The following is a 26,974-nucleotide window of genomic DNA, read 5'->3' on the forward strand; positions in this document are numbered from 1 at the left end:
AAGACGTAGAAGAGATGAAGAAAAACATGAGGGAGGTGCTGTCAGCCATCCAAACAAATGAGTTTGAAAAATGCTTCCAAGAATGGAATTGCAGAGTCGACAAATGTATTAAGTGCAATGGAGAGTACTTTGAATGTGATAAGATTGTTTTGTTTAAAAAAAAAAAAGTACATAGCTTTGAAAAATAAAATTCCGGTTTTTGTTGGGTACCCCATTATACATACTCCCATACTACATTTGCTTACATTCTAAGATACCATTGGGTAATTTAGTTTTAACTATAAAAAAAGTGAATTTAAAACCTGTTTCAGCTGATTTCCTTCATGAAATGACAGGTTTGGACACAAAGCTTATGTAACATTTACATAATGTAGAATGGGCCCATAAAAGAAAACAACATTCAGCATGGAGGAGAACATTTTTCTCCTTTAGCAGTGATTGTTTGAAACAAGCGAGACTTCTTTGAAGGCATGGCCAGCATTTGCTGACTGAATGTTTGCCATGGTGAACTAGTAGCTCCATTCTTTTTTCTATAAGCAACCCACCCCACCCCCCGACCCCAAACGACACACACAAGCTTCAAAATGGAGTGGAAATGTGTTGGAATTTCCCCACAAATGGAAAATGGAGTGGAAAGATTTGGAATTTCCCCATAACTACTAAAAGCCCCTCATGTACATGTGTATGTATGTGTACACAAGGGGGTTTCATGAGTTTGTAGGGAAATTCCATTATTCCATATATTTATTAAAGCCCTCTCGTGTGTGCCTATGTACACAAGGAGGCCTATGGAGATCATGGAAAAACAACATTAGAAGAATGGAAAACAAAACAAAAGACAGTAAAATTCTCTCATAAAAGATGTGTACTTATTTTACCATGTACCGCCAATCTGCCTTAATTCAATACATTTTTAGCATGTACCTCCTTTGTGCAAGGCACCATGCTTGCATTTGCCCTCAAGAAGCTAAACGAGTCCTCTATCTAGGGAAGAAGAGTAGGGTACACACCAAGCGGGAAAATGGCATCTAGAGAGAGCAATTGCTTATTTCCCTGTTTTGTGCCAATCTACTATTGCAGTACATAAAGAGTTTCTCAAAGATTATTAAGCACAATTTCTAAGGGATGTGGGCAGCTTACCTGTGATCTTGACATGGGCAAACCAAGTCCTACAGCATTAGTGCTCATCATTGAGAAATTCATACTTTGGGAGGATGTCATGGTTGCCTGCGAGGAGCCCATAAGATCAAACAGGTCGGAAGAATTAGAGGCCGTGGGGGCTGAGCCTAAAGCTGGTTGGGAGCCACTGAAGAGTTCTACAGCTGGCTGTGAGGCACTGCCAAAGAGCTCGCCACTGGAAGCAACGGGACCTGACTGGGCTTGGTTGAAGGCACTCCAGTCACCAAAGTCTCCATTCCCACTTGTTCCTGAGGAAGAAAGAACTACAAGAGTAAGAGACTTTCTGAATCGGACAGAACAAAGCTACGTAACAATCTATGAACCAAAACAAATTAAAGCTGATCTGTGTCCATTCAAATGAACATCTGCAGGTACCATCTTCATCTGGACATTATTATTTCTCATGAATAATCCATGATAGTGAAATAAGGTGGCGGGTGTGGGGGGGGCAGGGGGAAGAGAAAACAAAAACCTCCCACATATAAAGTAAAATCCATCTCTCGGGCAGGTCTGAAGTTGATACTTAAAAATTACAAGTAAAACTTTCACTTCAACCAAATCTACGTAAAAAACAGGAACGGGTTTCAAAAAATTCATAGAAACATTTCATTATCATCTTCATTCTATTTTTCCATGATCTTTTTGAAACCTCCTCACATGTTTCCAGATAAATAATTATGGTCTAGTCTAGGTCGTGAGAAGCATGAAAGAAACTATGAAATGGTGAAACTTTTGCTGGGAATTGTGGAATTCTCAGACAAGGAAAACAGTAAAATCAGGAAGCTTTCACTATTTGGAAAAGTGCAGAGAGAAAGCAGTATGATTTCTACACCTTCGCGTAATAAAAACCAAAATTTAAAAAAGCAAAAGAACTAGAGAAACATGGAGAGAAGATCAATGTCTGTAAGAACTTTTCACTCATTTTACCATGTTTCTATCGACAACAAGGATTTCTGGTGGTGCAGTCTGGTTAAGCACTAGAGTATCAACCATAAGGTTATTGGTTCATACCCACCAGCAGCTCTAGAGGAGAAAGAAGAGAATCTGTTCCCGTGAAGATTTACAGCCCCTGGGCCCCTGTACTGGGCCACTATGAGTCAGAAATGATGCTCGAAGTGGGTAGGTGGTTCGATGACAAGTGCTATAGCTAAGCCATAACCTTACTGTGTACTGCGCTGCCTGCCTAAGTGGAACTGTTCACTCCATTTATTTAAATAAAAAGCTATTATTTAGAGAGGGAATCTCATAGTTAAACATATATTATGTGTTTATGTATAGATATATATACTTATGTATAAACAGAAACAAAACTCCATTAATTATACTTCAAAGTATAATTAAAATACATTTATGATTAAATGCATGCAATAATTAAAAAATAGGTACCTTTTATTACCATGGCTAAATTATCATGGTTTTATTACATGGTTAAAAGCATGTTTTTTTAAAAAACTTATTAGGTATGTAATCCCAGGCAAATTATCTAATCTCTCACACTTTCCCTCTCTCTTTTTAAATCAGAGCCATGAAATATAATAATTTTATAGTAAGAGCAATTTATGTTCAAAGATCTAGAATTAGCATTAGAAAACCAAAAAGGAAGAACACATTCAGCATAAACTTAAAGAATTTATTAAAAAATTCAAGCCTGGAGTTGCAATACTGGAAGATTCTGTGGGCAAAATATCTAATGGTGCAGGAAGCATCGAGAAGATGGAAAGAATACACAGAGTCCCTGTCCCCAAAGAACTAGTCAACATTCAATGATTTCAAGAGGTAGCTGTGATCGACAACCAATGGTACTGAAGCTGCACTGGAAACATTAAACAAACAACGAGGCTCTAGAAATTGATGGAATAATAATGAAAATGTTTCAACAAGCTGATCAAGCACTGAAAGCGCTCACTCATCTGAAAGCACTCATTTCCTATATCAGGAAATTTGGATGACAGCACCTTGGGCAGCTCACTGGAAGAGATCCATATTTCTATCCATTCTAAAGAAAAGTGACCCAACAGAACACATAAATTATAGAGCAATATAATTAATATTACATGCAACTAAAACTGCAGCAGTACACCGATAGGGAGCTGACAGAGTTTCAGGCAAGATTCAGAAAGAGGACATGGTACAAGGGCTATCAATACTCATGTCAGATGGATCTTGGCTGACATTAGAGCACACCAGAAAGAAGATGTGTTTCAATGATTCTGCCAACACACTTAACTGTGTGGATCATAACAAACTATGGGCAGCCTTGTAAAAAGCAGGAATTCCAGAACGCTTCATTGTGCTCAAGTGGAACTTGCAATTGGATCAAGAGGCAGTTGTGGGAACAGAACAAGGGAATACTGCCTGGTTTTAAATCAGGAGAGATGTCTATCAGGGATGTATCCTCTCACTATGGTAGTCAATCTGTATCCTGGGCAAATGATCAGAGCTGGATTATATGAAGAGGAACGGGGCATCAGAACTGCAGGAAGGCTTATTAATAACCTGTAATAGACAGATGACACAACATTGCTTGCTGAAAGTGAGGACTTAAGGCACTTACTGATGAAGATCAAGGATTGTAGCCTTTAGTACAGATTACAACTCAATGTAAACAAGAGCAAAACCTCACAACTGAACCAATTAGTTAACATCATGATAAATGGAAAAAAGATTGAAGTTGTCAAGGATTTCATCTTTCTTGGATCCACAATCAATGCTCATGGAAGTAGCAGTCAAGAGATCAAAGGATGCATTGCATTGGGTCCATCTGCTGCACAAGTTCTCTTTAAAATGTTGAAAAGCAAGAAGGGTACTTTGAGGACTAAGGTCCACCTGACCCATGTAATGTATTTTCAATTGTCCCACGTGCATATGTAAGTTGGACACTGAATCAGGAAGACTGAAGAAGAATTAATGCGTTTGAATTTACGGTGTTAGCCAAGAATACCGCAAGAAGCAGGGTCTGCCAAAAGAAACCGTTTTGTCTTGGATTACGTACAGCCAGAATGCTCCCTAGAAGCAAGGATGACAAAACTTCTCATGCACTTTGGACCTGTCAGGAGAGATTAGCTCCTAGGGATGAACATCATGCTTGGTAAAGCAGAGGGGCAGCACAAAAGAGGAAGGTCTGGTCCTTGACAAGACAGATTGACACGGTAGCTGCAGCAATGGCTCAAACAGAAGAACAATGTGAGGATGACCGGACTGGGCAGTGTTTCATGATGTTGTACATGGGGTCACCATGAGTCAGAACCAACTCAACGGCACCTAACAAACAAAGGATGATTTAAAGTTTGGGACTCTGACCTTAGGAGTTAGCTGGGTGACCCAGCAGTTACAGTGCTCAGCTGCTAACGGAAAAGTTACTGGTTCAAATCATGGCTGTTCCACAGGAGAAAGAAAATGGCAGTTTCCTCCTGTAAAGTTTACACTTTGGAAACCGTATAGGGTCCCAGGATTCAGAATCCACCGATGGCAGTGGGTTTGGAGTTTGGTTATTGGTACTTGAAATTACTTGTGGAAGTACTGATGAAAACTAGGTATGACACATGGAAGTTTAAGTCAAGCTGCTTTAACTATTTGTAACAATGAATACAAAGGCAAGAGACAATTTCAAGTTTATGGCTAGATCATACATGAATCTAATTAAATAAAGGTTTAATATAGATACAACCAAATAGATATGAGTTAATGTAAGTAAAAAAGATAAAGTTGAAGGAACTACATTTGAACTGTTATCTGAAGGCGAATGCCATGTGTTTCCAAGTTAATTAACACCATCTCTTTGCACTCTGCTCACTTACTACTTGGAAATACATTCTGTCTAATAAAAAAGGTAACCATCCACTGCAATACTGTGTTTCATTATGCTAAATATCAAGAGTACAATATGTCCTTAAAAATGATATTACTCTATTACCATATTAAAATGTAAGCATGCTCAAAAGAAAAAAATAATTCATTTAGAAGTTCCAAGCTCTACCAACAATTTAATACCAGAACTGGGCTAATACTCACTCTACCTCAAGATTTTACAAAAACAAGTCCGTTATCTTTTTCACAAGAAGCTACATTAGGAGTGCTTCGATTGGTCCTATGTATTAAGCATTTTAAATTCAATTTAATATAAAGATAAACTTTATACCGATTCCCATTTGCTTGAGCTATATAAAACAACAACAGAAACTGGGGCAAAATGTATTGCCCCACCTGCAAACTGTAGCTGAGACGATTCATCATGGGAGACTAAGCTTCGAGTGGGGCATATGCTGCTCGGAAATGACTAATCACTTTGCAACAGTCTCAGCTCCTCGTGCAGTGGTGATCATGCTATACTGATCACATGCACACAGATGAAGAGACGTATCACTGAGGCAGCATTAACATATTGGAAGTACTTGCCTCGTTGGAAACTTTATATACATAAAAACTGTGAATTATACAGGGAGAAGGTAAAATTAGGGCAATGTTTACTTTCCACTTTGATTTGCCCACAGCAAGGTATTAGCCCTTAGCACAAGCGTAATCACACTTCCAAAATGAAGCAGTTAATTCCTCAGTGTTTCTGGTTCTGGGAAATACTTGAAATTTACACAAGTGGAATGTCAAAATCACCGCAGGTAGCCACGTATCATTCTTTCTGACTGCCTCCGTTTTGGGCTAACAGCAGGAGCTAGTGCTACCTGAAACAGACCCATAAAACTTATCTGGCGAAGATGTGTCTTTCTTCTCTGCTTCCTGTACACATTTCATAGTAAATCCTTTATAGTATTTGACAGATTACAAATAAAAACCCCACAACCTCTTAATCTAGAGCATAAAAATGAAAGACGTGCTTGAGCATATGTATATACATACATAAATTCTATAGATATTATTTTAACCATATAAAAAATCATGCCAAATAGCATTAATTCTAATTTTTAAAAGTTGGAGGCTCCGTCACTTCCTCAAAGATAAATAGCTACTAAAATACAAGGCAGAAATATAACAAAAATACTAACAGAAAAGGGAAAAAAACCACATCAATTGTTAATGTTTAAGCCTATGTTCTGCTTGTTGTTGCTAGGTGCCTCCGAGTCGGGGCCAAACCCAGAGTCCCTACGTTCAAGAGAACACAACACTGCCTGGTCCTGCGCCAGCCTCACAACGGTTCCTATGTCTGAGCCCGCTGATGCATTGTTCCTATCCTAACAGAGAATGGGGTTCAAATACTCATTAGTTTAGTTTTCACAGAAATGCTTACTACATCTAAATTACAAAGGAGCAAATTTTAGTAGAGTCTTCTACACAAGTGAATGTCCCTGAACTTTAGTCATGAAAATTATACAAATGAAACTATAGGATTCTTGCTACTTAATTACTTATCCTTAGTCATACTTGTTTCTCCTCACCCCACAAAAGAAGAGCCATTTATGATTAACTGTAATTGTCTATAGGTGTACCTGAGTAGTTTGGAGCCAGGTTAATACATTTGGCATATTTATGATGTCAGTACACTAAAATACTCCATGAATAAATTCTCTAAGGAATTACAAACAGTATAAGGAAAGAAAAGAAAAAGAAGGTGATTACAGAGAAGAGGACTTGTTTTATTTTGACGGTTTGGCTAGCCTTTTTACCTGCCCCCTAGATTTCTGGCCAATCAAACTGTACTATACCTTGGGAAGGCAAATTGCCTGATGCAGCAGCTGAGCCAAAGTCAGCAAATCCTCCGAATAAATCAACTGATCCTCCTGAAAATTAAGGATGAAGAAAACGTTAAGGTTTCAGAACTTCAGAATAACTTACAGCAACTGCAGGAAGCCATTTTAACAGCCTGCTTAACAAAGCCCCGGGAAGCGAGTGGTACGCTGCCCTGGGTTTTCTTGTTACCACGCGCCTCCCTTGCAGCAAGCACTCGCTGACAGTCCTTTCCCCGAGCTCCATTCCGCTAAGATCAATGAGCAGGAATACAGGGTGAACACATGCTTACTGCCAGTTATGCTGTCAATAACGTTGAGGTTCACACAGAATAAACTAAAAATTTCATTTCATATTGATTTTTAAAAAATTAGTGAGTTGTAAAATTAGGAAATAATACCAATATTTAGGAGGGACAAAATTAGAAAATCACCATCTTGTGCGAATCTTCAGTATATACAAAAACCTAGGCAAAACATTCTTGAGGAATGCAGCACTCACGTACTTTCAAGATATCACCTCGTAGGTAACTAATTACAAAAGAAGAAAGTTTTACAATAAAGAAATCTGATGGCAACTGCCTTAAACAAGTGATCAGTACTAATACTAGTATGAATCAGACAAAATAATGGTAGCCTTATGGAGCCTACTAATGTGAAAGACAGATCAGGGCAACCCCAACCATGTAGAAATTCCTGTCACAAGACTAGTATCATTGAGAGTGAGAGAGAGAGAGCGATCCTGCGCTAGAGGAAAGGCACTAAGTCAATGGCATTTGGATTTTCAGAACTGCGATGCTCAAAGGATACTATCAAGATAATGGAGAAGATTTTAATAAGACAATATTACTTGTTTTAATGCTAATTTCTCTCACGTATGATAGTTATGTGTGAAAACAGTCTTGTTCTAAGAAGTTAAATCCTGAAGAATTTTAGTGGCAAGATATCACATTGGTATTTCCTCTCAAAATGGTATAAAACAAGCAAAATACTTTTAAAATATTTTAATAAATATATACACACACATTTTCATATAATTATTTGTAAACATTATTATTCAGAAATATTTAATTAAAATATTTCCATAATTTGAACTACATTATTTCAAGTTTGAATATTTAGTTCCTATCTAATTCGGTTATCAACTAAATGGCTGAAGGACCTAAAAAGTTAAACAGTTGTTTTTATTTTTGTTAGTCCTTAAAGATTTCACCTCCTTAGAAGTCTAGAACAGCAGTTCAATTATGGTGCTTTTAGTGTTATGTGAACATTATATAGGTTACATCACAGCTGCTTAGCCTGAAGCGCTTAGAAACCAGCCAGGTGGGACTGAAACATCTGGGCTGCACTCAAACACCACCAGGGACAACTTCCAACATCTGGTGCCATTTCTGAATTGTCTTACCGCTGCAAGACATTCTGCCCCATCTGCTACACTCAACTGGGTTAATTAAACTGGAACCATATCCCCTTCTTAATAAATGGCCAACAGTCATATAAGGAACAAATCAGTTTGGGATACATGTGTACTTGGTATTCTTTTTAATGCACATTTGTTGTATTCGCCTGTCAGTAAATGTATCTATCCTTCCTTCTTCACATCATTCCAGATGCAGATGGTCACACACACTCACCAGTGAACTAAGCCCCACCAAGCCCGAGTCCAGCAGTCTATCAACACTACTGCTCCCACACAGACCTAAGTTTTACTTCCCCCAAAGGATAATCTCAGGGGTTTGGTTAGCTTTTCCTTAAAGGTTCATAAAGAGGAGATGGATTTCAAAACTATATAAAACAAGTACATATACAAGCAGGGAAATGAATGTTGCAAACAAATGCTACTTAATATTCAGTGTTTGTTTTCTGTCTTACCTAATCTGGGCTACAGAGAAGATTCATAGTGAGGGTAAAAGCATTAGAATTTTTAAGAGCTTAATTTCAAGCTGGGTGAATTATTTTCTTTTTGCCATATCCTGAATTTAATATTTCAGATAATTACCTACTTTGGCTATTCTACTCTACCACCTAAAGTGAGATTGCACCATGTTCACATAACTTTTTATTGCAAGTAATGTCTTCATTTCATTTAAGAAAAGTTTCTCTCTCCCAGGAGGATGGACTACCAATATCTGCTAAGTATGATGTTATTCATACCAATGCTTTAAATATGACAGACATTTTCTATACTTTAAGTATTTCTGCAGATAACTCCCATCTAATGGAATTTAAATAAAAGTCTACCAAAAATTGCTGTGTGTGAAAGAAATGCTAAATTTCACAACAAGAGCTATACTTCAAGATTCCCACATGAGAGATGCCATTATAAATGAACCATTTCCATCTGCCTTTTCGGGGCAGCAAGAAGGTTATTTACAATCACCAGCTGGTAATATGCATTTTTCAGAGCAATCCTGTGAATAGGAAAAATATAGTTACACTAGAAAATGCTTAAACTACAAAGTGCAATTTCTCATCGACAAAGAGAAATAAACGTTTGCATAAAAAATTCTAATATATACAAAACTAAAAGAGATGAAAATATTTGTAAAAACACTTGCAAATATATGACAGAGTTCACTGTAATAAAGAAAGGTTTCAAAAACGTACTTAAGAAAAGGGTGACTGCTTCTTGGGGAGGACAAGGGGAGACAGGCCATAAACAGACAAGTCAAAGGAAATACATACACCACTTTAAAATATAAAAAAGTTCAACCTCAATTAGTAATTCAAACAAATGCAGAACACTAGAAAATAGCACTTCTCCCCATCAAATTGGAAGATTTTGAAATAAGCTATTTTGTGACTTTATGATTGGGAACAATGGGGATCGAGCCTCACACACAAAACAAAACAGTAAAGGATAAATATGACTGAACTACCGAATGGCATGATGTCTGGATTATGTCCTATAATAATCATTATTTAATAAATAAAATAAGGGAGTAAATGAATTAAGAGTAATGAAGGAGTTTAAAAAGCAGAAATAGGAAATTAAGTCTTTTAATTCTAAATTCCTTGAAGAGGTCTCATATATCAACACAATTTAAGATTATAAAGCAATGAAAAGTGTAACTATCATAAGAAAATAGTTATGAGACCTCAGGTTTTATTGCAAGTAATGTCTTCATTTCTCTTTTTAACATCCTACCCCTCAAAAAAATCTAAATCTGTATCTAAAAGCTTAAAAGACTTGCCTTGCTTAAAAACAATTACATTGAGACTAAATGTATAGAAAACTTAGTTTTTTTAAAATGCCAAAACTACTAATAGATACCTTTACGCAGTGACACTATGGTGAATCATTTGTTGCTTTTTACCAATCTCTAAATGAACAAACATTACTTTTAAATAACTTATGAAGGGGAGAACATGGTCACAACTGTTTAGTGGTAGTAAACGTGCCTTTTAAACTAGAGAAAACCCTTTCCACCAGTTCTAATGTATGAGTTATATTTACAATGTAACAAGGTGGAGTCAAATTTATGTAACTAGCTCCTATTTTTGTTAGCTGTTACTAACAGGTTCAAATGTAAATGTAAGAAGATTTGGTTTACACAGATTTTAAATCATCTTGAAATTTTTCTTAACTAAACAACAACAAATATAATTGAAAACCGATTTTAAATCATGTAAAGTTTTTCAATTTGTACTGATGGTGTATTCTTTCTGAAACAAAATCGATTGCATAAGGAAGAGTTTGAGTAATGCTATTTAACCAGTACCCACATTTCTTAACTGTACGAAGGCAAAGCAGGCAACTTGGATTTCACTTTAAAGAGAGATGTTGATTTCAGAGAAGGAAATGAATAAATGAGTTTGTACTCTATCTCGAATTGGCTTTATTTTCTAATACCTTACACATTTATGCATTAGTTTGTTTAATTAAAATTACGATGTACACATAAAAGCCACCAAGACATTCATTGAGCACATACTTAAAGGAAAATCACCCTAGTGGAACACTGAACAAGACAGGCTCAAGTGAATCTTGACAGCCAGGTTTCATGTGTATTTTTAAACTTGGCAAGCATTCTACAATAATGTGACCACATATACTTTTGAAGACACTAACATGAAGGGATGCAGTAACTCATATCTCCACCCCACCACCCCCTAACCCCCCTCCCCCAATGGGAGCATTTTCTCAGAGGAGAAATCCATCTAGTGAGTGGTACAGATGCCATCTCTGCTTAGCTTTACAGTTCATGCCTATATTACTTGCATGATGGTACTATTATAAATATGGGCACATCTGGTAAATGGCACCCCAATGAACATTCTAAATAGCAATGCTAATATGGTAGCTTCTTACACTTTCTCATGTGTAGGTGCTAAAGATTTAATACCCAATTTTCTTTCACTGCTGAATTCAATTTAAAATATATTATTAAAATATTTAAATGGAGAATCAACAAGCTAAATCTGTGTGTTTATGGATGGAGGGAGGGCAGTCTGAACAAACTGGGAGATACCTATAAAACATAATTCTGGTGTCAAGCACGTTGTTTAAAAAAAGAAGAAGAAGAAATACACTTTCAAGGTTAAAAAAGAAGTCCAGATTTCATTCAGACTTTGTCTCAATCACTTGATTAATATTAACTCTACTTCTATTTAGTCAATCTAGTGTTTGCTGTGAAGAAGGAAAACCACTCAGAGATTTCTTTCCAAGTAAAGAAGGCATGCTGGTATTTAATAATTCTCTCTGTTCAAAGTAATCTTGATATTGCAGACGGAAAAAAAGTTACACTCATCTGACCTTCCTAGTTAATTCTTCTCTGATTGCTCCATTAGAACATTCCACAGATGCATGAAGGGGGCTCTTTAATATTTTATGCCACGTAATCCACAATAGTTGACATTCTATGACACTATACCTGTATTATATGCTTATATGCTTTACCAGTTAACATTATAGTTCAAATCTTAAACATACAAAAGGACAGCACATAAATTGTTCAATGACTAAGAAAGTTGTTTGTAACCTTAGACGTGTCAGTCCAACAAAGTAAATAGAGTAATTTAGGAATAAAAAATTATCGATAAAAGGAATAGTGAATCACAGAAAGAAAGCCAAACAAGATGACTTAAAAGGCTTATTTCCAGTCCAAGAACTTTATGATAGCAGGTTAAGGAGGAGAAAACAATGGGGGCTTTGTATTGATTATATATAGCTCTGAACTATCAATGTAAAAAAGCAATTTCCATCACAGACTTCTACTTAAATACTAATGTGAAGGTTTAAAAACAACGAAGCTTTAAAAATCATTATACAACTAAGACTAATACGTTTCCTTTGTACATAGTTATACCCCATCGTGCTGTCTACAATGCTCATGTGAAATAAAGCAGACACAGGTGGGGAAATATTCTTTAAATAGATTTGTATTTCTTAAAATATTTTGACTTGCAGCACAATAGTCTTCAATACTCTAGAATTATTGAATGAAACTCTAAAATAACATATTACCAAGAATTACTTAAGACAAATCTAGAACACCCTAGAAATCAAACTGAAAAAAGGATCAATTCCCAGCTGAGAAAATCTTAGTAAACTGCTTCTCTGCTGCAGCCCTCAGAAATAGGTCACGTACAAAGTTACACACTTCCACAGAGGGCACCTTTCCCTCAAAGTAGACTTCTTATTTGTCAAGAGGTGACTATGTGAGGCTCTTTGATTAATGACTAGTTCTCCAGTGTTACTCTCTCCTTCCCTCCCTGCCATCAAGTCAACTCTGACTCATTAGGACAGGATAGGGCTGCCCTGTGGGTTTCCAAGACTGGAGCCTGTAACTCTTTATGGGAGTGGAAAGCTACCTTTTTTTCTTCCACCAAGTCTTGCTAGTAGCATTAGTTCAATGTATATTGGTGATTAAAGGACTAAAAAGTTAAACAAGCTCTAGGTAGGTCTAATGCTGAAAACCAGAATTAAGATTTAGGGAAAGACAGTAAAATGGGCAGAGCAGTACATCTTGCTTATGAAAGAAATAACAAGCAAAACTCACTGCCACTGATGATTCCAATTCATAGCAACCCTACAGAACAGGGTAGAACTGCCTGTGTGGGTTTCTGAGACTGTTTAACTCTTTACGGGAGTAGAAAGCTTCATCTTTCTCCCATTAAAGAACATAAAAGACTTCGAGTACTTAGGCAGTATTAATTCACAATAGTAATGTTTCCTGTTTCTCAGGGTTTATTTACCAAAATAAAAAAATGGAAATCAGAATCTTCTAAAACCTTTGTTCATGGAAGATTCCAAAAGGTACACTATACTTTGCAATGCTATTTATTATGAATTTTCAGGAAGATTGTTATCAGATACAGCAAGTCATTAATGTAGGGTAGTGATTATTACTAGCCAATATTTAGTGACTAGCACAGAGCCCTGGTGATGTAGTGGTTACATGTTGGGTTGCTAACCATCAGGTCAGCAGTTCAAAATCACCATGCACTCCTTGGGAGAAAAATGAGGTTTTCTACTCCTGAAAGAGTTATAGTCTTAGAAACCCACAGGGCCAGTTGTACCCTGCCCAAAGGGGTCACCATGAGTCAGAATTGCTCAATGGCAGCGAGGGTTTTTTAAAGCACAAAGTCTTAAGAAGCCTAAAGGTCAAGAAAAGTGTAAAACAGGGTGCACTTCCTTTAAGAGAGATTTTGGGAAATGAATGTACATATCGGAAGGTAAACAATAAGAACATGATAATTCTAATGATGACAAAGAAAACTAGGAAGAGGGAGAGGCTACTGAATAATCAAATATTTAAACCGTTTTCTCTCTTACATTAGGCAATTAAATAATTCCCCCCCCCCACATAATGTCCAAGGTTTACCATTTTCATATTAAAGTTATACTCCGCTGTGGTAGTTTTTTAACTTCATGTCAACTTGAGAAAGTGCAGGGGTGGCAGTTAGCCTGTCAGTGAGGTCACAGCCTGATGGGGCCCGCTCATGGGTGTGCTCTTCTCCTAAGGAGGGCCTGGGAGCCACTCCGCTCTCTTAGCCGTCCCCTTTCTGCTGGCGGGTCACTCTGAGACCTGCCAGAGCCCTGTGATGAACTGCGCCACTGGATCCACACGACCTGCACCCACTGGCCTGTGATCTTCCTGCATTCTGCATCATTGCACGTGGCTGCATGAGTCTGAAGAGGGACTTAGGAACTATTATTGGACTTAGGGACTTGAGTTGGACTGGGCTGGGATGTTTTCTCCACGTACAATCACTTCTTGAAGTAAAGCTCTCTCTTACACACATATGAGTGTCACTGGATTTGTTTCTCTAATCAACCCAGCCTAGCACATCAGTGCAAGTAAATATCATTTTAAATAAATGTGGGAACCAGGTAACAAACAAGAAATAAGCCACGGTGGGAGCTTACCTGATGACTGGCTGGCGCCAAACAGATCAACAAGGTCACCAGATGACTTGCTGCTAGGCACTGAAGTCTGAAAACAAAATGTAACTGATAAGCTTAAAAGACAAGATTTTTTTCCTAAGAGTTTTCAATGGGAACAAACTGACATTCTAATCAGCTCACTCATCTCTATTCCTCAATCTAGATACAAGTAGCTGTTACCTAACTAAGACTAGATCTGGATCTAGTTTTCTGGAAACAGCAATAACCCTGAATCCTTATGGAGAGGTAATTCTATTTTCAGATATAAAAGTCCTTACTGCTCAGACCTTCCCCCCTTTCCTTAACTCATTTACTTTCTTACTACATTTCACTCTGGAAAACACACATTTCAGATCCCACTGAAATATTCGTGCTTTGCATCAGAATCATTTGTGAGGCATTAAGAAATGCATACACCTCAATACCATCCCAATGCACTGCATCCCAAGTGTCTTGGGTGAGGCCTTGGCCTGCACAGTCTTATAGCTCAACGGATAATCCCAATGTTGTATAAAGTTTGAAATTCACTAGATTAGAGGTCAAAGTCTTACCCAGCTCTAAAATTTGATGAACTTTGGCAACACTTAACTGTTTGCACACCACACAGGCCAGCTTAGTTCTAAACAGTCTACATACCTTGATTTCTAACTGCTTCACATTCAGTTCCCCAACAAAACTATGGCAATCACAGGGTTATACTCCTGTCTTCTTCAGAGCACTGAAAACGTGGCTGCACGGGCTCTTTCGGCGTAACACATACACACTAAATCTGAACTAAACTGCGCAACATTTCTCTAAGTTCCTAAGCATTTTAATTTGATCTTTGAAAAGGTTAAGGCATTACAACTGTGTTTTCATAATGACCTTGAGTTGACAACAGCTGGGTTCATTTTCAGGAACTCCAGCATTTTAGATATTTTAAAACTATAAAAAACAAAGCTTATACTGGCAGAGTATCATATACCCAAACAGTAGAGAAAAACTGATGTTTAAACTTCTTTAAGCTTTCAAATGCCAGTGTACAGCTAAAAGTAATTATACATTTGTCATCTTAAATGAATTATTACCACAGTTATCATGTATTTGGGTTTTAATTACTGTGACTATCTATTGATCCTAATGGGCATCAGTAAGGTAGCTATTCACTGGCGGGAACCGTAAGACCACCTGGAAAATGGAGAAACCTTCTTTAACTACAACTATAAACTAACCTCACTGCCGTAGAGTTGGTCCTCACTCATAGGACCTTATAGACAGAGTAGAACGGACCCATGAGTTTCTGAGACAGCAACTCTTTATGGGAGTAGAAAACCCAATCTTTCTCCTAGGGAAAGACTGGTGGTTTCAAACTATTGACCTTGTGCTTAGCAGCTCAATGTGGGTACTATGCCACCAGGGAAGTGGTAACAACTAAAGCATTATAATTTTGAGACTTTCATAAAAACTAATAGTAACACATGGGTGAAATGACATACCAGTCTAGAAGATACCCGGCCAAAGTTGGCAAAGCGCTTGTCCTTCTAACTGAGGAGGCCTAGCTACACTTGGAGAGACACCTGCAGTTTTCAAGACACATTAAGTGTATATATATATATATATATATATATATATATATATATATATATATATATATATAAAATCCTCCCCAGCTTTTAGCTACTTCTGATAAAAACATGACGTTGGATAACCACTAGTTGCATGTGTTGTGTGAAGTGACAAAAATGACAATCTAATTCTTCTGGTGGTAAATCACTCTCTTTGGCTCAAAAAACTCACTGTGCCCAGGAGTCCGTGGTAAATGAAAAACAACCTATGAAGGCACAGGAGGCAGTGCTTGTGATGACACTCAGAAGTGAGTGACCAGCAGGCGCATGCCGCCTACAGGCACCACTGCTCTGTACACTGAGGCCATTTCTTCTACATATTGACCTAGTGCCCCTCTCTCATTTCAAACACTTCCTAATGCTCGCATTTTCCTTAGTGAATCACGCTGTGCTCACTAACCAGTGGAAGTATGGAGATGGAGCAGATGCACTACATTTTGATTCATAGCCTTTCCCAAATGAACCAAGAGTGTCATTTCTACTTTTACAGAAAGTGCATAGGAAATCATTCAACAGCCAGACAGGTTTCTTCCCCCAAAGAGGTTTCTTATTATTAATGACTCTGAGTAATACATGCCAGATGATTTATAATTAATATGATTGCGCAGAACCACACGAGTCTACTAATGCGGGAGTTCTGAAAGTCGTTTACAAGAGTAAACCTGTGTGCAGTGTGCAATTCATGCCCTTCCCACCTTATTTGAAGGCTGAGGTGTGAGGGTTGAAGCACTCTGATCGGGACTTGTCTTGTCCCCTGTGTAATGTGCGGCTGCTCCAAGATCAATGGTTTTGGAAGGGTTTGCTGTGCGCTTGTGTCTGGTTGTGGTGGTCTCCGTGGCCTGTGTGATATGGATATGCTTTGTCGTCACCGTCTCCTCTTCATCTTTGAATTCACCTCTGGGAGATCTGCCTCTTCTCGCTTTCTTTTCCTCATCACTGTCGCTAAAAGATATTAAAAATGAAGGAAAATAATAAGACTTGGGATTATCTTAAAACGTGGTCTTCAGTGATTTGAGCTAAAGAATTTCAAACGCAGTAACTCCAAAATTCTATACTTTGACTATTTGACAGGGATCAACAGAATGTTAGCTTAGCTATCTGAATAATGATCTGTCTGTGGGCTGGGAGGCGAAGTGGGAACTGGAAGAATTCCCTAGGCAAGTCTAAAACAGCGACAAAAAGTATTTACATAAATGTGCGCAAATAAAGAATGTCTGAGATAACTCAAGCGCTTATTTATTGTAGATTTAAGGCTTAATTAAAAATAAAGTAGTTGGATTATCATCATTGGAGAATCAACTAATGAGATCACGGTAGTCCACATATCTGCATTTGATGACCACTTTTTAAAAAAGGGATTATGTGGGAATGGCTACAGCTCCATTTATATGACCCAATTCATTTGCAATCCCATGTACTAATGCACCTTAGAGAAAAAGGGAGGAAAAAAACCTGACTGTGTGGAAAAGTGTTTTTTTTCTAAACTAAAAATTAGAATGTTGGTTCTATTCTATTGTCCAGGGACAAAGTATTGTGGGGGTTTTTTGGTGTCGGTATAAGGGATAGAAAAGAGGAAAGGAGAGCGAGAGAGAGAGAAGAAAGAAAAAGAATAGTTGCAATATGTGCTATTACCTATATTACTTAATTTTAGAGTAGGTGGCTTAATTTATCAATATCTTAGAATAAAAATGCTTAAAATTCTCCATTAAACGATGACTATTACAGATACAATTTCACTTAGACTAATCTGAAGCAATTTCCTACTTATGTGTAAGCCAATTTGGAACTTGTAGAAATCAAAGATCAAGAATGCTTGCTTCTTGTAAAGAACAAAAGGGTTAAATGTATTTTACATACATTGAAGCCAGAAATTCTGGTGTTCACAAGACCTTGCACTTACTAATCTTTCATTAACGCATGACCTAAAGAGTCCTATGTTAAATCTTAGAAGTAAAATAGAAGTTTCTTAATTTTTTTGGTTTGTTTAATGAATTCTAGTGCTGTAGGTCAGCAGTGGAGAGTGGGTCTTGCTGCGGCCACAGCAGGAGGGCACCGTCCTTCTAGAGGTTCGAGGAGGATCCACTGCCTCCCCTCTTCCAGTGCAAGAGGCTGCCTGCACTCCCGGACTCATAGCCCACTCCTCCCATTTTCAAAGCCAACAGCGATGGACTGCGTCTTTCTCACAGTGCTACCTCTCTGGCACACTCTCTCTCTCTTTCTTCCACTTTTTTTCCTTCTTAGTTTTTTCTTGTCAATTGGGTGAGAGTTTACAGAATGGGTTCACAGTCAACAATTCACACATTTTGTTTCATCTCATCCACTGCAATCCCCTCAATGAGCCATCACTTATCCCACTTCTGCCTTGATTCCACCTCCCTGAAACCTTTCTGAATTGTGTCTCTAGGGGCCCTTTGGTTCTCAAAAGGCTGATTATTCTAAGGTGTGTGTATCCCTCAGTAGTGTTATTGTTCCTAAAAACCTCTCATATTTTTGATCATACACAATGGAATGGAAGCTTCATACCTCATCATAAGGCTGAAATCCTGGCACGATGCCAGGCAGGAAGACCATATTCACCTTTTGCCTGAAAGTCTCTATTCTCATGAACACCCCAAAATGTCAACTACGAAGTATTGTCCTTTAATCCATTCTTTTACACTCTAATACTCTAAGGCAAAAATTTAGGAAGTATAACAAACTAGCAGATCCCACCTTAACGACAATACGAAGAAGAAAATCAAAGAATAAATAGGAAGGAAAGAAAAAGACAGAGGGAGAGATAAAGTAAGGAACGAAATGTAAGAGGGGCAGTAAAAGATGACAGTAATAATACAGAAATGTCCACAATCTCTAACCAAGTATCACGAATAAATTCCGGCTTTTCAAAGACCACACTTTAGAAAGTCTTCAAACTCGCAGACATGATCTTGAACAAGAGAGAATTAAAACTATTTCAGAAGCTAAACGGTCTCAGAATCTGGGTCTTCACTTTGAAACCGCCATCACTTACTGGCTCCTTAGGCAAGTCCTTCTTGACTGAGCCTCGGGCTGCGCCTCTGAAGACTAGGGGCTACAGAGCCTCACTCGCCCTAACTGACTGGACAGGACGAGGCACAGAGGACGAAAATTTTATAAAACTTGTTCTGCACATACGTGCTACGCATTCTCCTTTAAACTGGAAAAAATGTTATACAAGAGGCCTTTAAAACGTTCCTGGATAAACAGAATTGAAAGATAGTGGAATTTTCCATGTACTTTTTGTTTGTTTGAGGGTTTTTATTAAAATGTCAGAGTGGGCTGTTTTGTTTTACTCTGTTTCCCCCCCACTTGTTAAGTTTATAAATAATGTCTCAAGCTTCTTCTGAAAGTGCTTACCCCACCCCCTTAGTTCTTTAAAGAGCCTTTATGTTGAAAGGGAGGTACTTATAGAGCAGAAAAAATTTATTGTCCAGAATCCTATTTCATCTCCATTACTGGACGGCTTCCATTGAAGCTATTTCTTTTGCTATTTTTCCTTCTTTTTTTAAGTTGTAATTGTTGCCATTAAAAAAAATCATTGTATTGGGGGCTCTTACAGCTCTTATTAACAATCCATACATCAATTGTGTCAAACACATTTTTACATATGTTGCCATCATCATTTCGTCAACATTTTCTTTCTACTTGAGCCCATTATCAACTCTTTTTTCCTTCTCTCCCCACCCCTCCAACCCACGTGAACCCTTGATAATTTATAATGTTTTAAAATTTTCATATTTTACACTATCTGCTGTCTCTTCACCCATGTTTCTGTTGTTCGTCCCCATGTATTTCTGGAAGCCCCCGAATACAAGCTATATTGTTAATAACAAAAGTGAACGCAAAGGAATCTAGAAATTGTAAAACTAAGTATGTAATGAAGTCCATTTGAGGATTTCCACCCTGGTACTCACTGACAAAGAATCATTGTGAACTGCTAAAGGAGGGTTTAAACTTCACCCCCTTTATACTTCAGTATCCCTCAACAAGACCTTAGATCCCAGGGTCATCTGATGCCCCAACATCAGATAAGCTGTAAAAGTAACTTATCTTTTAAGGAAATGTACCTTGTAAGTTTTACAAGTTGTAAAAAAAAAAAATCTCCAATAAAGTACCCTGAATAAAAAATGTATAGGAAACACGATCAACTTTAAAAATGAATGAAAATGCCCTGGAAAGTCTGTCACTATGGACTACAAATGCACTTACTGTGGCACCTTAATAACAGCTGCACAAGACTAGGCCCACATCAGGAGATGCAGGGAGCGAAGTGTTAATACCTGCATCTTTCTGGAGAGTCTTCTCGATCTTTCCTCCGGAACTTGCTGATGGTGTCATCAATTGTGCTTCCAATTTTATCACTCAGCTCACCCAATTTATCACTGAATGGAAAAGCACTCTTGTTTTTATCCCACTCCTCATCCCATTTTGATTTGGGCTCAGGATCGTACCTTTCACCTATATGAAACATTAAAAAGAAGCATCTCTAAAGACATTAAATTCACAAGATGGCTCAAGCCCTTATTTCTGAAGCTTTTCCTCATAATAAAATAGTTTTCAAAGGAAAACAGAAAGCTCCCACAGTGCTGAATCAACACAATTACAGCACGGCACAGCATGTAATGCCAGTCATTAAGTGGCAGGAATGCAGATTCAAAAGCTTTTGTTTATGAAAACTTACACAACCTTAATGCACAGCACAGCATATCAGGAATTTCTTAAATGGTGTTGAAAGTAGTAGAAAATACGAAAACCAACACAAGGTATGTAAGCAAAAGAGAAATGGAAATCTTTTTATTTTTGATGAAAGTCACTTAAATGCATTCTATTTTATTCCTGTCTCTTAATGGGTTTTCAGTTATTAGAAAAGTATTGGGTAGAAACAGTTCTTAAAAAACACAAACTCTGGGAGATGGACGGCAGAGAAGGTGGGGGAGGGAGACTCCGGATAGGGCAAGATATGACAAAATAACAATCTATAAATTATCAAGGGCTCATGAGGGAGGGGGGAAGCAGGGAGGGAGGGGAAAAAAGAGGACCTGATGCAAAGGGCTTAAATGGAGAGCAAATGCTGATGATTAGGGCAAAGAATATACGTGGGAAAAAAAAGAATGTACGTGTATGGATGTGCTTTATAAAATTGATGTATGTATATGTATGGATTGTGAGATAAGAATTGTATGAGCCCCCAATAAAATGTGAAAAAAAAAATACAAACTACAGGAAAATCCATTCTGAATGCTTCAGGTCCCCATATGCTCAAAGAGCTAATCATCATTCATTAGTATCACCACACTAGAAAACCATGGTGAATTTTCAGGCATGTGAAAACATTTTGTGAAAAAAAAAAAAAGGGAACATTTTGTAATTACTACAAAACCAAAGAATATTTGAATTAATAAAGAATTATGAAGTGTGTGCAAGCAGTTCAGAAGAGTAATGACCAGTCAGTCTCCTCTGGGTTAAATACACCCAGTTGCTAACTACAAGATTCTACCCAGAGATGGCTTGGGAGAAAGATCTGGTGATCTAGCTCTGGGGAAGAAAAAGAAAATCAGCCATCAAAAACTCTGTGGAGACCAGTTCTACTCTGACCTCTGGGTGGACACAAGCTAGAGTTAATTTGATGACATTTGTAATGAAGTTTTTAAACATTAAGTCAAACTAGTGTCTTTAAACACTGTGCTCAAACGTGAGAACCCTAAGGCAACTCCACAGGAATGGAGAAAATGAAATTGTGCATGTGAATAAATCTCACACAACAATGGCAAAATTTGTCTTAGTCCTTGCAATTATGAGCACTAAAGGAGATCCTATGCTTCCGTGTCCATTTCCAATTTAGAAGCCAGAATGGAAAAATACAGGATAATCATGAGATTTTCAAAAAGAAAGAACAGAAAGAAAATTAAGGGGCACTGATGGTGTAGTGGTTACAAGCTGAGCTTTGATCCACATGGTCAGCAGTTTGAAACCACCAGCAGCTCCGCTGGAGAAAAGCTGGGCTTTCTACTCCCATTACAGCGTCGGAAACTGCAAAACGTTGCTATGAGTCAGCCATGGCTTGACAATAGTGAGTTTGGTTGGGGGGAAAATGGAAGGAGCAATGATGAACAACAAAACAATCAAAACGAGAGTAACTAAGGTTTTGGTACCACATTCTGATGGCATGCATGCCCTTCAGAGATTTAATAAAACCAAAGGAAAAAAAGAAGAACCTAAACTCACTGCCAGTGAGTTGATTCTCATAGCGACCCTATAGGACAGAACAGAATTGCCCCTATGGGTTTCCGAGACTATAAATCTTTACAGGAGTGGAGAGCCTCATCCTTTCTCCCAAGCAGCAGCTGGTGGTTTCTGAGCTGCTGACCTTTTGGAGGGCAGCCCAACATGCACCCAGGTCTCTGCTAAATTACTGAATACAACTGCAAGACTGAAAATGTTTGCAATAGTTTAAGGATTTTAATTTAATTCAAAGTGACCAATAACCTGTTAAGACACAGCAAAAATTTTCTAGACAAAATCTGGCCCCAATCAATTGGCATTTCAACAATGTATGCATATCTCAACAATCCTGAAATGAACAAATTTATAGGCAAAATAAGGCAGAAACCAAACTGATGAGGATGGAAGATCCAGTGCTGAATGAAAACTAGGGATATCTGAGACTGGTAAGATGTGTTATTGAATTTTAACACTGAAATTAATGTTAAGATAATTTTTTTAAATCACGCAAATGGATAAGAGCGATTAGATAATTCTCTCAATAATTAAGTGCAATCCCTGCTCCGTCCTCCACCTTTTCAGAGTAGGAAGGCAGAGGAGAAAAGATATTTACATTAATTTATTAGTAAGCACGAGAAGCAAAACTAAAGATTTTTATGTAATTCCAAGTTATGGACAATCCATGTATAAACAAATATAGATGTGGGTGGGGAGTGGGAGAATCCAGCACCCAACTGCGCTGGCCTATGTAGATACACACAAAACAACCAAGCAGAACGCTAGTTCTCCTTATTTTGGGAGTGTTTTCAAGAACCATATGTCCTACATTAAGGAAACTACGTTGCTACATTAAATACAATCAATGCAACAAAGTACTACATTAAGAGTAGACATCTAGAGAGGAATGCTCTAGTCATTCTAACTTTAAGAACAGTCAACAAAGCGAGAGGCATAGAGGACAAACCGCCACCTGTCACCTTCAAGGAAAAGTTAACACTTATGCATTTCTTAAGAGAAGAGCGACTAAGTCTGGACCAATGTATAAGAAAGAAGTTTATCCACTCTTGACCAACTATTTGTTTTGAATTAGAAAGAGGAATTACTAGATGGAACTTCCTGTTTTCAGGTGCTCCTCTGAGCAGCATAGGGACTAGGAGTGTAAGAGGAGCCCTGGAGGTGTTCGAACCCCCAGCCCCCCTGGGAGAGAGCGAGCGTTTCTACTCCGGGAAAGCAGTCCACTCTCGGAAATCCACAGGGGCCCTTGTGCCGTCTGTCCTCTACGGTCACCAGTCGGAATTTTTAGGGGCTCCGAGAAGGGCATCTATCTGATTTACTCTGTGCAACAACTCAACGTTCGCAGTCATGTCATTAACAACAGCTAACATCATATCCATGACCCCGCAAAAGAAAAAAAAATACACACGAAAATGCCCCAAATCCTTCTACTAAGACATGAGAGTGAGTATTGTGCATAATTCTGTGTCAGGCTGAAAAATGACATTTGGGTCCTCAGTACTTTCAGGAAGTTATAATACACATCCAAGCCGCTCACAGATGCAGAGGTGCCAGTGTGCATTGATACTCACTGTATCTGAATCCTCCAACACTGTCTGAGGAAACCCCAACATACTTGTCTTTGTTCTTTTTTGCTTTTTTTCGCTCTTCACGAAGCCTGTCGTCATCCTGGGCAAATTCAACCAATTCTTTCACCTTTTGACGAATATTGATACCCTGATCCTTGCCATGCTCATCTGTGAGGATGGTAAAGGAAAAACAAAGCCATAAGAGTTAATTTAGTATGTATCAAATTCTTTTTAAAAAGACACTAAAATTCTACTAAAATTTGAAGCAGTCAGAGTAGTCTTCAATTGTTTGAAAAATAAAAAGAGGACTTCTCAACTGCAATTCGTCTTCAGCAATTTCTAAATCTTGAAATGCAGTTTGGGCTTGTACGACCATTAACAGGTCAAAGAAAAGGAACCAGCGGTAAAGGCAGAATGGGTAAGATTCATTTAAGATCCACTCAACAAGATAACAGATTTCGATCTTATGCAGTGGTGTCCCAGTCATAAATGTTATTTTCTATGTCTATTGTATTTAGTAACTTTAAAACTACACCCTAATTTAACATTTTAGTGATTGAAAAGCACCAGCATGCCTTGATTTCACCAATGTCAGTTTGGAAACACTAATTACCCAGATTTAGTGCTGCTTTCAACTGGGGCATGCTACAAAATGAAATGTGCTTTATTCTCTAGCCTCTTTCTCATTCAAAACACACTCTGGCCTTGCTGCTTTTGCACAGTAAATACTATTTGGTGGGAGGAGGGAAAACGAGCTTCAAACAGATGTGTGTGTGTTGGAGCTCTAACCTCTTCTTCCCACGTGATTAAAGCTATTCCTTTATGGACCCCACAGGGACCAGTCTCCAGTGCATATTTTAATATCAACCCGAACACTCGTGTTGCGCTGGTTCTGTTGTTATTAGCCAGTCTTTTCTGCAAGTTCTTGTCTTCACTAATTAATACTCTAGGGCCCCACGTCTTGGAGTCTGCACTCGTCACACAACCAGCAACAGTCACATTCCAATTAGAGCAGAGAAGCTTCTAAGCTGGTTCAGGTGACTGACAACTCCAACTACTGTTTTAATTTGCTTATAGGGTTTTTCTATTGCTCACCTACAAAGTGGTAATTTTCCAGAGATCGCAAATCATAAATGTGTTCTCTGGCACTTGTAACAACGCGCTCTGATCCATTCCTTATGAGGTAAGCTAGGAGCAGCAGTGACTGTAAAACACAAAGCACCAACTGATTTAACAGAAGAAATTCCGGTAGAACATTTTAAAGTGATTAAAGAAAATAATTCCGACATTAGCAAGTAAAATCCATTTCAATTGGAGTGTCAAAAGGGGGAGGCTTCTTAAATATATCCTGGAAATTATCAATTTGAAGTTGTTCTTATATCAAACATAAAAATAATAATTAATCATCCACCAGACATCTGGTATTAAAATAGTGAAATTTTTTAAAATTAAAAATTCAATAACTATAACACCTACAAACACATGAATATATGATATAAATGAATAGTAAGCTTATAGAAAAATGGCTTACTTTTCACTTTTCATCTGGGCATATAGAACCATGAATTATCATAATCATTGCGTTAAAAGATTTAAAGATCCAGTTGTTTGCAATAGTAATATTTTCCCCCAGTTAAAATTTAACTTTGAGGTAAATGATGCGGCTTTTGTTTCAAAAAGAAGCAACCAAAATGTACAAGGTAACAATTTTAGCATGTAAGAAAATGTGGTTAAAGCATGCAGTTAAAATGAGTGCTCGTGAGTATGAAGTTTCTTGTTGGGGTGCTGGAAGTGGTCTGGAATTGAGCGGCAGTGCCTGTGTACAACTGTCATACTGACGCCATTAAACTGTACAGTTTAAAATTTCCTACTGATAGAGTAAACAAAACTGGAACTTAATAGAGCTTGGAATAAAGCCCACTTAATGAAAATTTGAGTTATGTTGGTGAAATTGGAAGGTACAAAACCTCATCCTATCAGGTTTATTCCTTTAAAAAGTCATTTACTTAAGGTTGGTTTTTTTTTTTTAATTCTCATTTTTAAGAGCTAATTTAATGTAGTGATTTCCACTATTTGATCACACTCATTGTAGATACAAAGGAAACGTCAGTGACTGTGTTTAGGAAAAAAAAAAAAAGGCAAAACACAAAATCAAAGTATTACAGTACAGGTTTTTCAAACCTGATAGCCATAAACATTACTTTCAAAATTAAGTATGAATGTTTTAGGTTATTTTGGAAAACACAAAAACACTTCTTCTGAATCACAAGGAAATATGGTGGAGGTAGAAGGTCTGACAATCTTCCTTTAGAATTCAGCATATGATTAGCAGAGTTGATATCTAATAAGTTAAAATCTCTATTATATTTTATGTGATATTATTGTCAAAGAGTACATATTTTTTGGTTCAGAATACTGTCATCATACTAAGTTATGAATGTACCTAATTTTTATGTAGAGATGACAAACAAATTTTGATTGTGGTTTTCATCATAGTTGGTCATATGCTCAACATCTATTCTACTATAGATTAACTAATTTTCATTTGTATAGCTATGCAATGGGGGGTGAAGAGGGGCGGCAGCAGGTAGGATTCAAGTAGTCTGTGGAAAAATTCCAGTACTTTTAAATTTTATTTTCCCACAAATGTTTTTAAGCTCCCTCCTATGTACTTAGCAGAAAAATATTTAGACAAATTATTAGTACTATTTTTAAACCCATCACATGGAGAACTGTTTGATCACCACAAAACAGAATGAAAACAACAGATCTGTTTTTAAACTGCTCTAGAAGATGCTTTTCTAGGATTTAATAGCCTTTATGCTAACTTACATAAGCACACCTTACAAATTTATTTGTAAGCATTTATGTCAAATATTAAAAACAGACTCACGGTCATACCTTATACACTCTTCTCCAATTCTTTTTGTTGTCTTTTAACATTCGTGACCAAAGCATGTTCATAAGTTCTGGAAATTGTTCATACATAAATGTAGCCCTGGGGAAAAAAGCGTTAATTGTCCAAGCATTTGCAATATGTTAATTTTGACAGTAGATGGCAGGCTTGTTCTAAGTTACTGTGTTTGCAAAGAGCTTATTTTTAAAATTTTAGATGTAGAGCCCTGAAAATATTTTCCCTCTATTTTACACAATACTTATCCCATTTGTAAGCCCCAATAATTAATACCATGACTATTAGCTCTATTCACCAGCAGAGTGGTCCAGATGTTCATCAGGAAACATTTTTCATCGATTTACTTGTTCTTTTATAAGCATGTCAAAATTCTACATACTACGCTCAAC

The 26,974-nt window shown here is 37.5% G+C and overlaps 1 protein-coding gene across 2 annotated transcripts in view; it reads right to left on the bottom strand.

Annotated features, from left to right (window-relative positions):
• The window catches only part of CLINT1 (clathrin interactor 1), a 78,474-nt gene that overhangs the window by 4,476 nt on the left and 47,024 nt on the right, over window positions 1-26,974 (bottom strand). For both annotated transcript variants that reach the window (XM_075541899.1, XM_075541900.1), the window contains exons 3-10: window positions 26,573-26,669; window positions 24,767-24,875; window positions 23,675-23,839; window positions 20,147-20,324; window positions 16,544-16,790; window positions 14,227-14,293; window positions 6,834-6,908; window positions 1,141-1,427 (exon numbers count right to left, since the gene is read on the bottom strand). In XM_075541899.1, coding sequence (XP_075398014.1) covers window positions 1,141-1,427; window positions 6,834-6,908; window positions 14,227-14,293; window positions 16,544-16,790; window positions 20,147-20,324; window positions 23,675-23,839; window positions 24,767-24,875; window positions 26,573-26,669 — 1,225 coding nt within the window. The remainder of the gene's footprint in view (window positions 1-1,140; window positions 1,428-6,833; window positions 6,909-14,226; window positions 14,294-16,543; window positions 16,791-20,146; window positions 20,325-23,674; window positions 23,840-24,766; window positions 24,876-26,572; window positions 26,670-26,974) is intronic.

Source organism: Tenrec ecaudatus, chromosome 2, assembly GCF_050624435.1.
Source record: "Tenrec ecaudatus isolate mTenEca1 chromosome 2, mTenEca1.hap1, whole genome shotgun sequence".
NCBI lineage: Eukaryota > Metazoa > Chordata > Mammalia > Afrosoricida > Tenrecidae > Tenrec > Tenrec ecaudatus.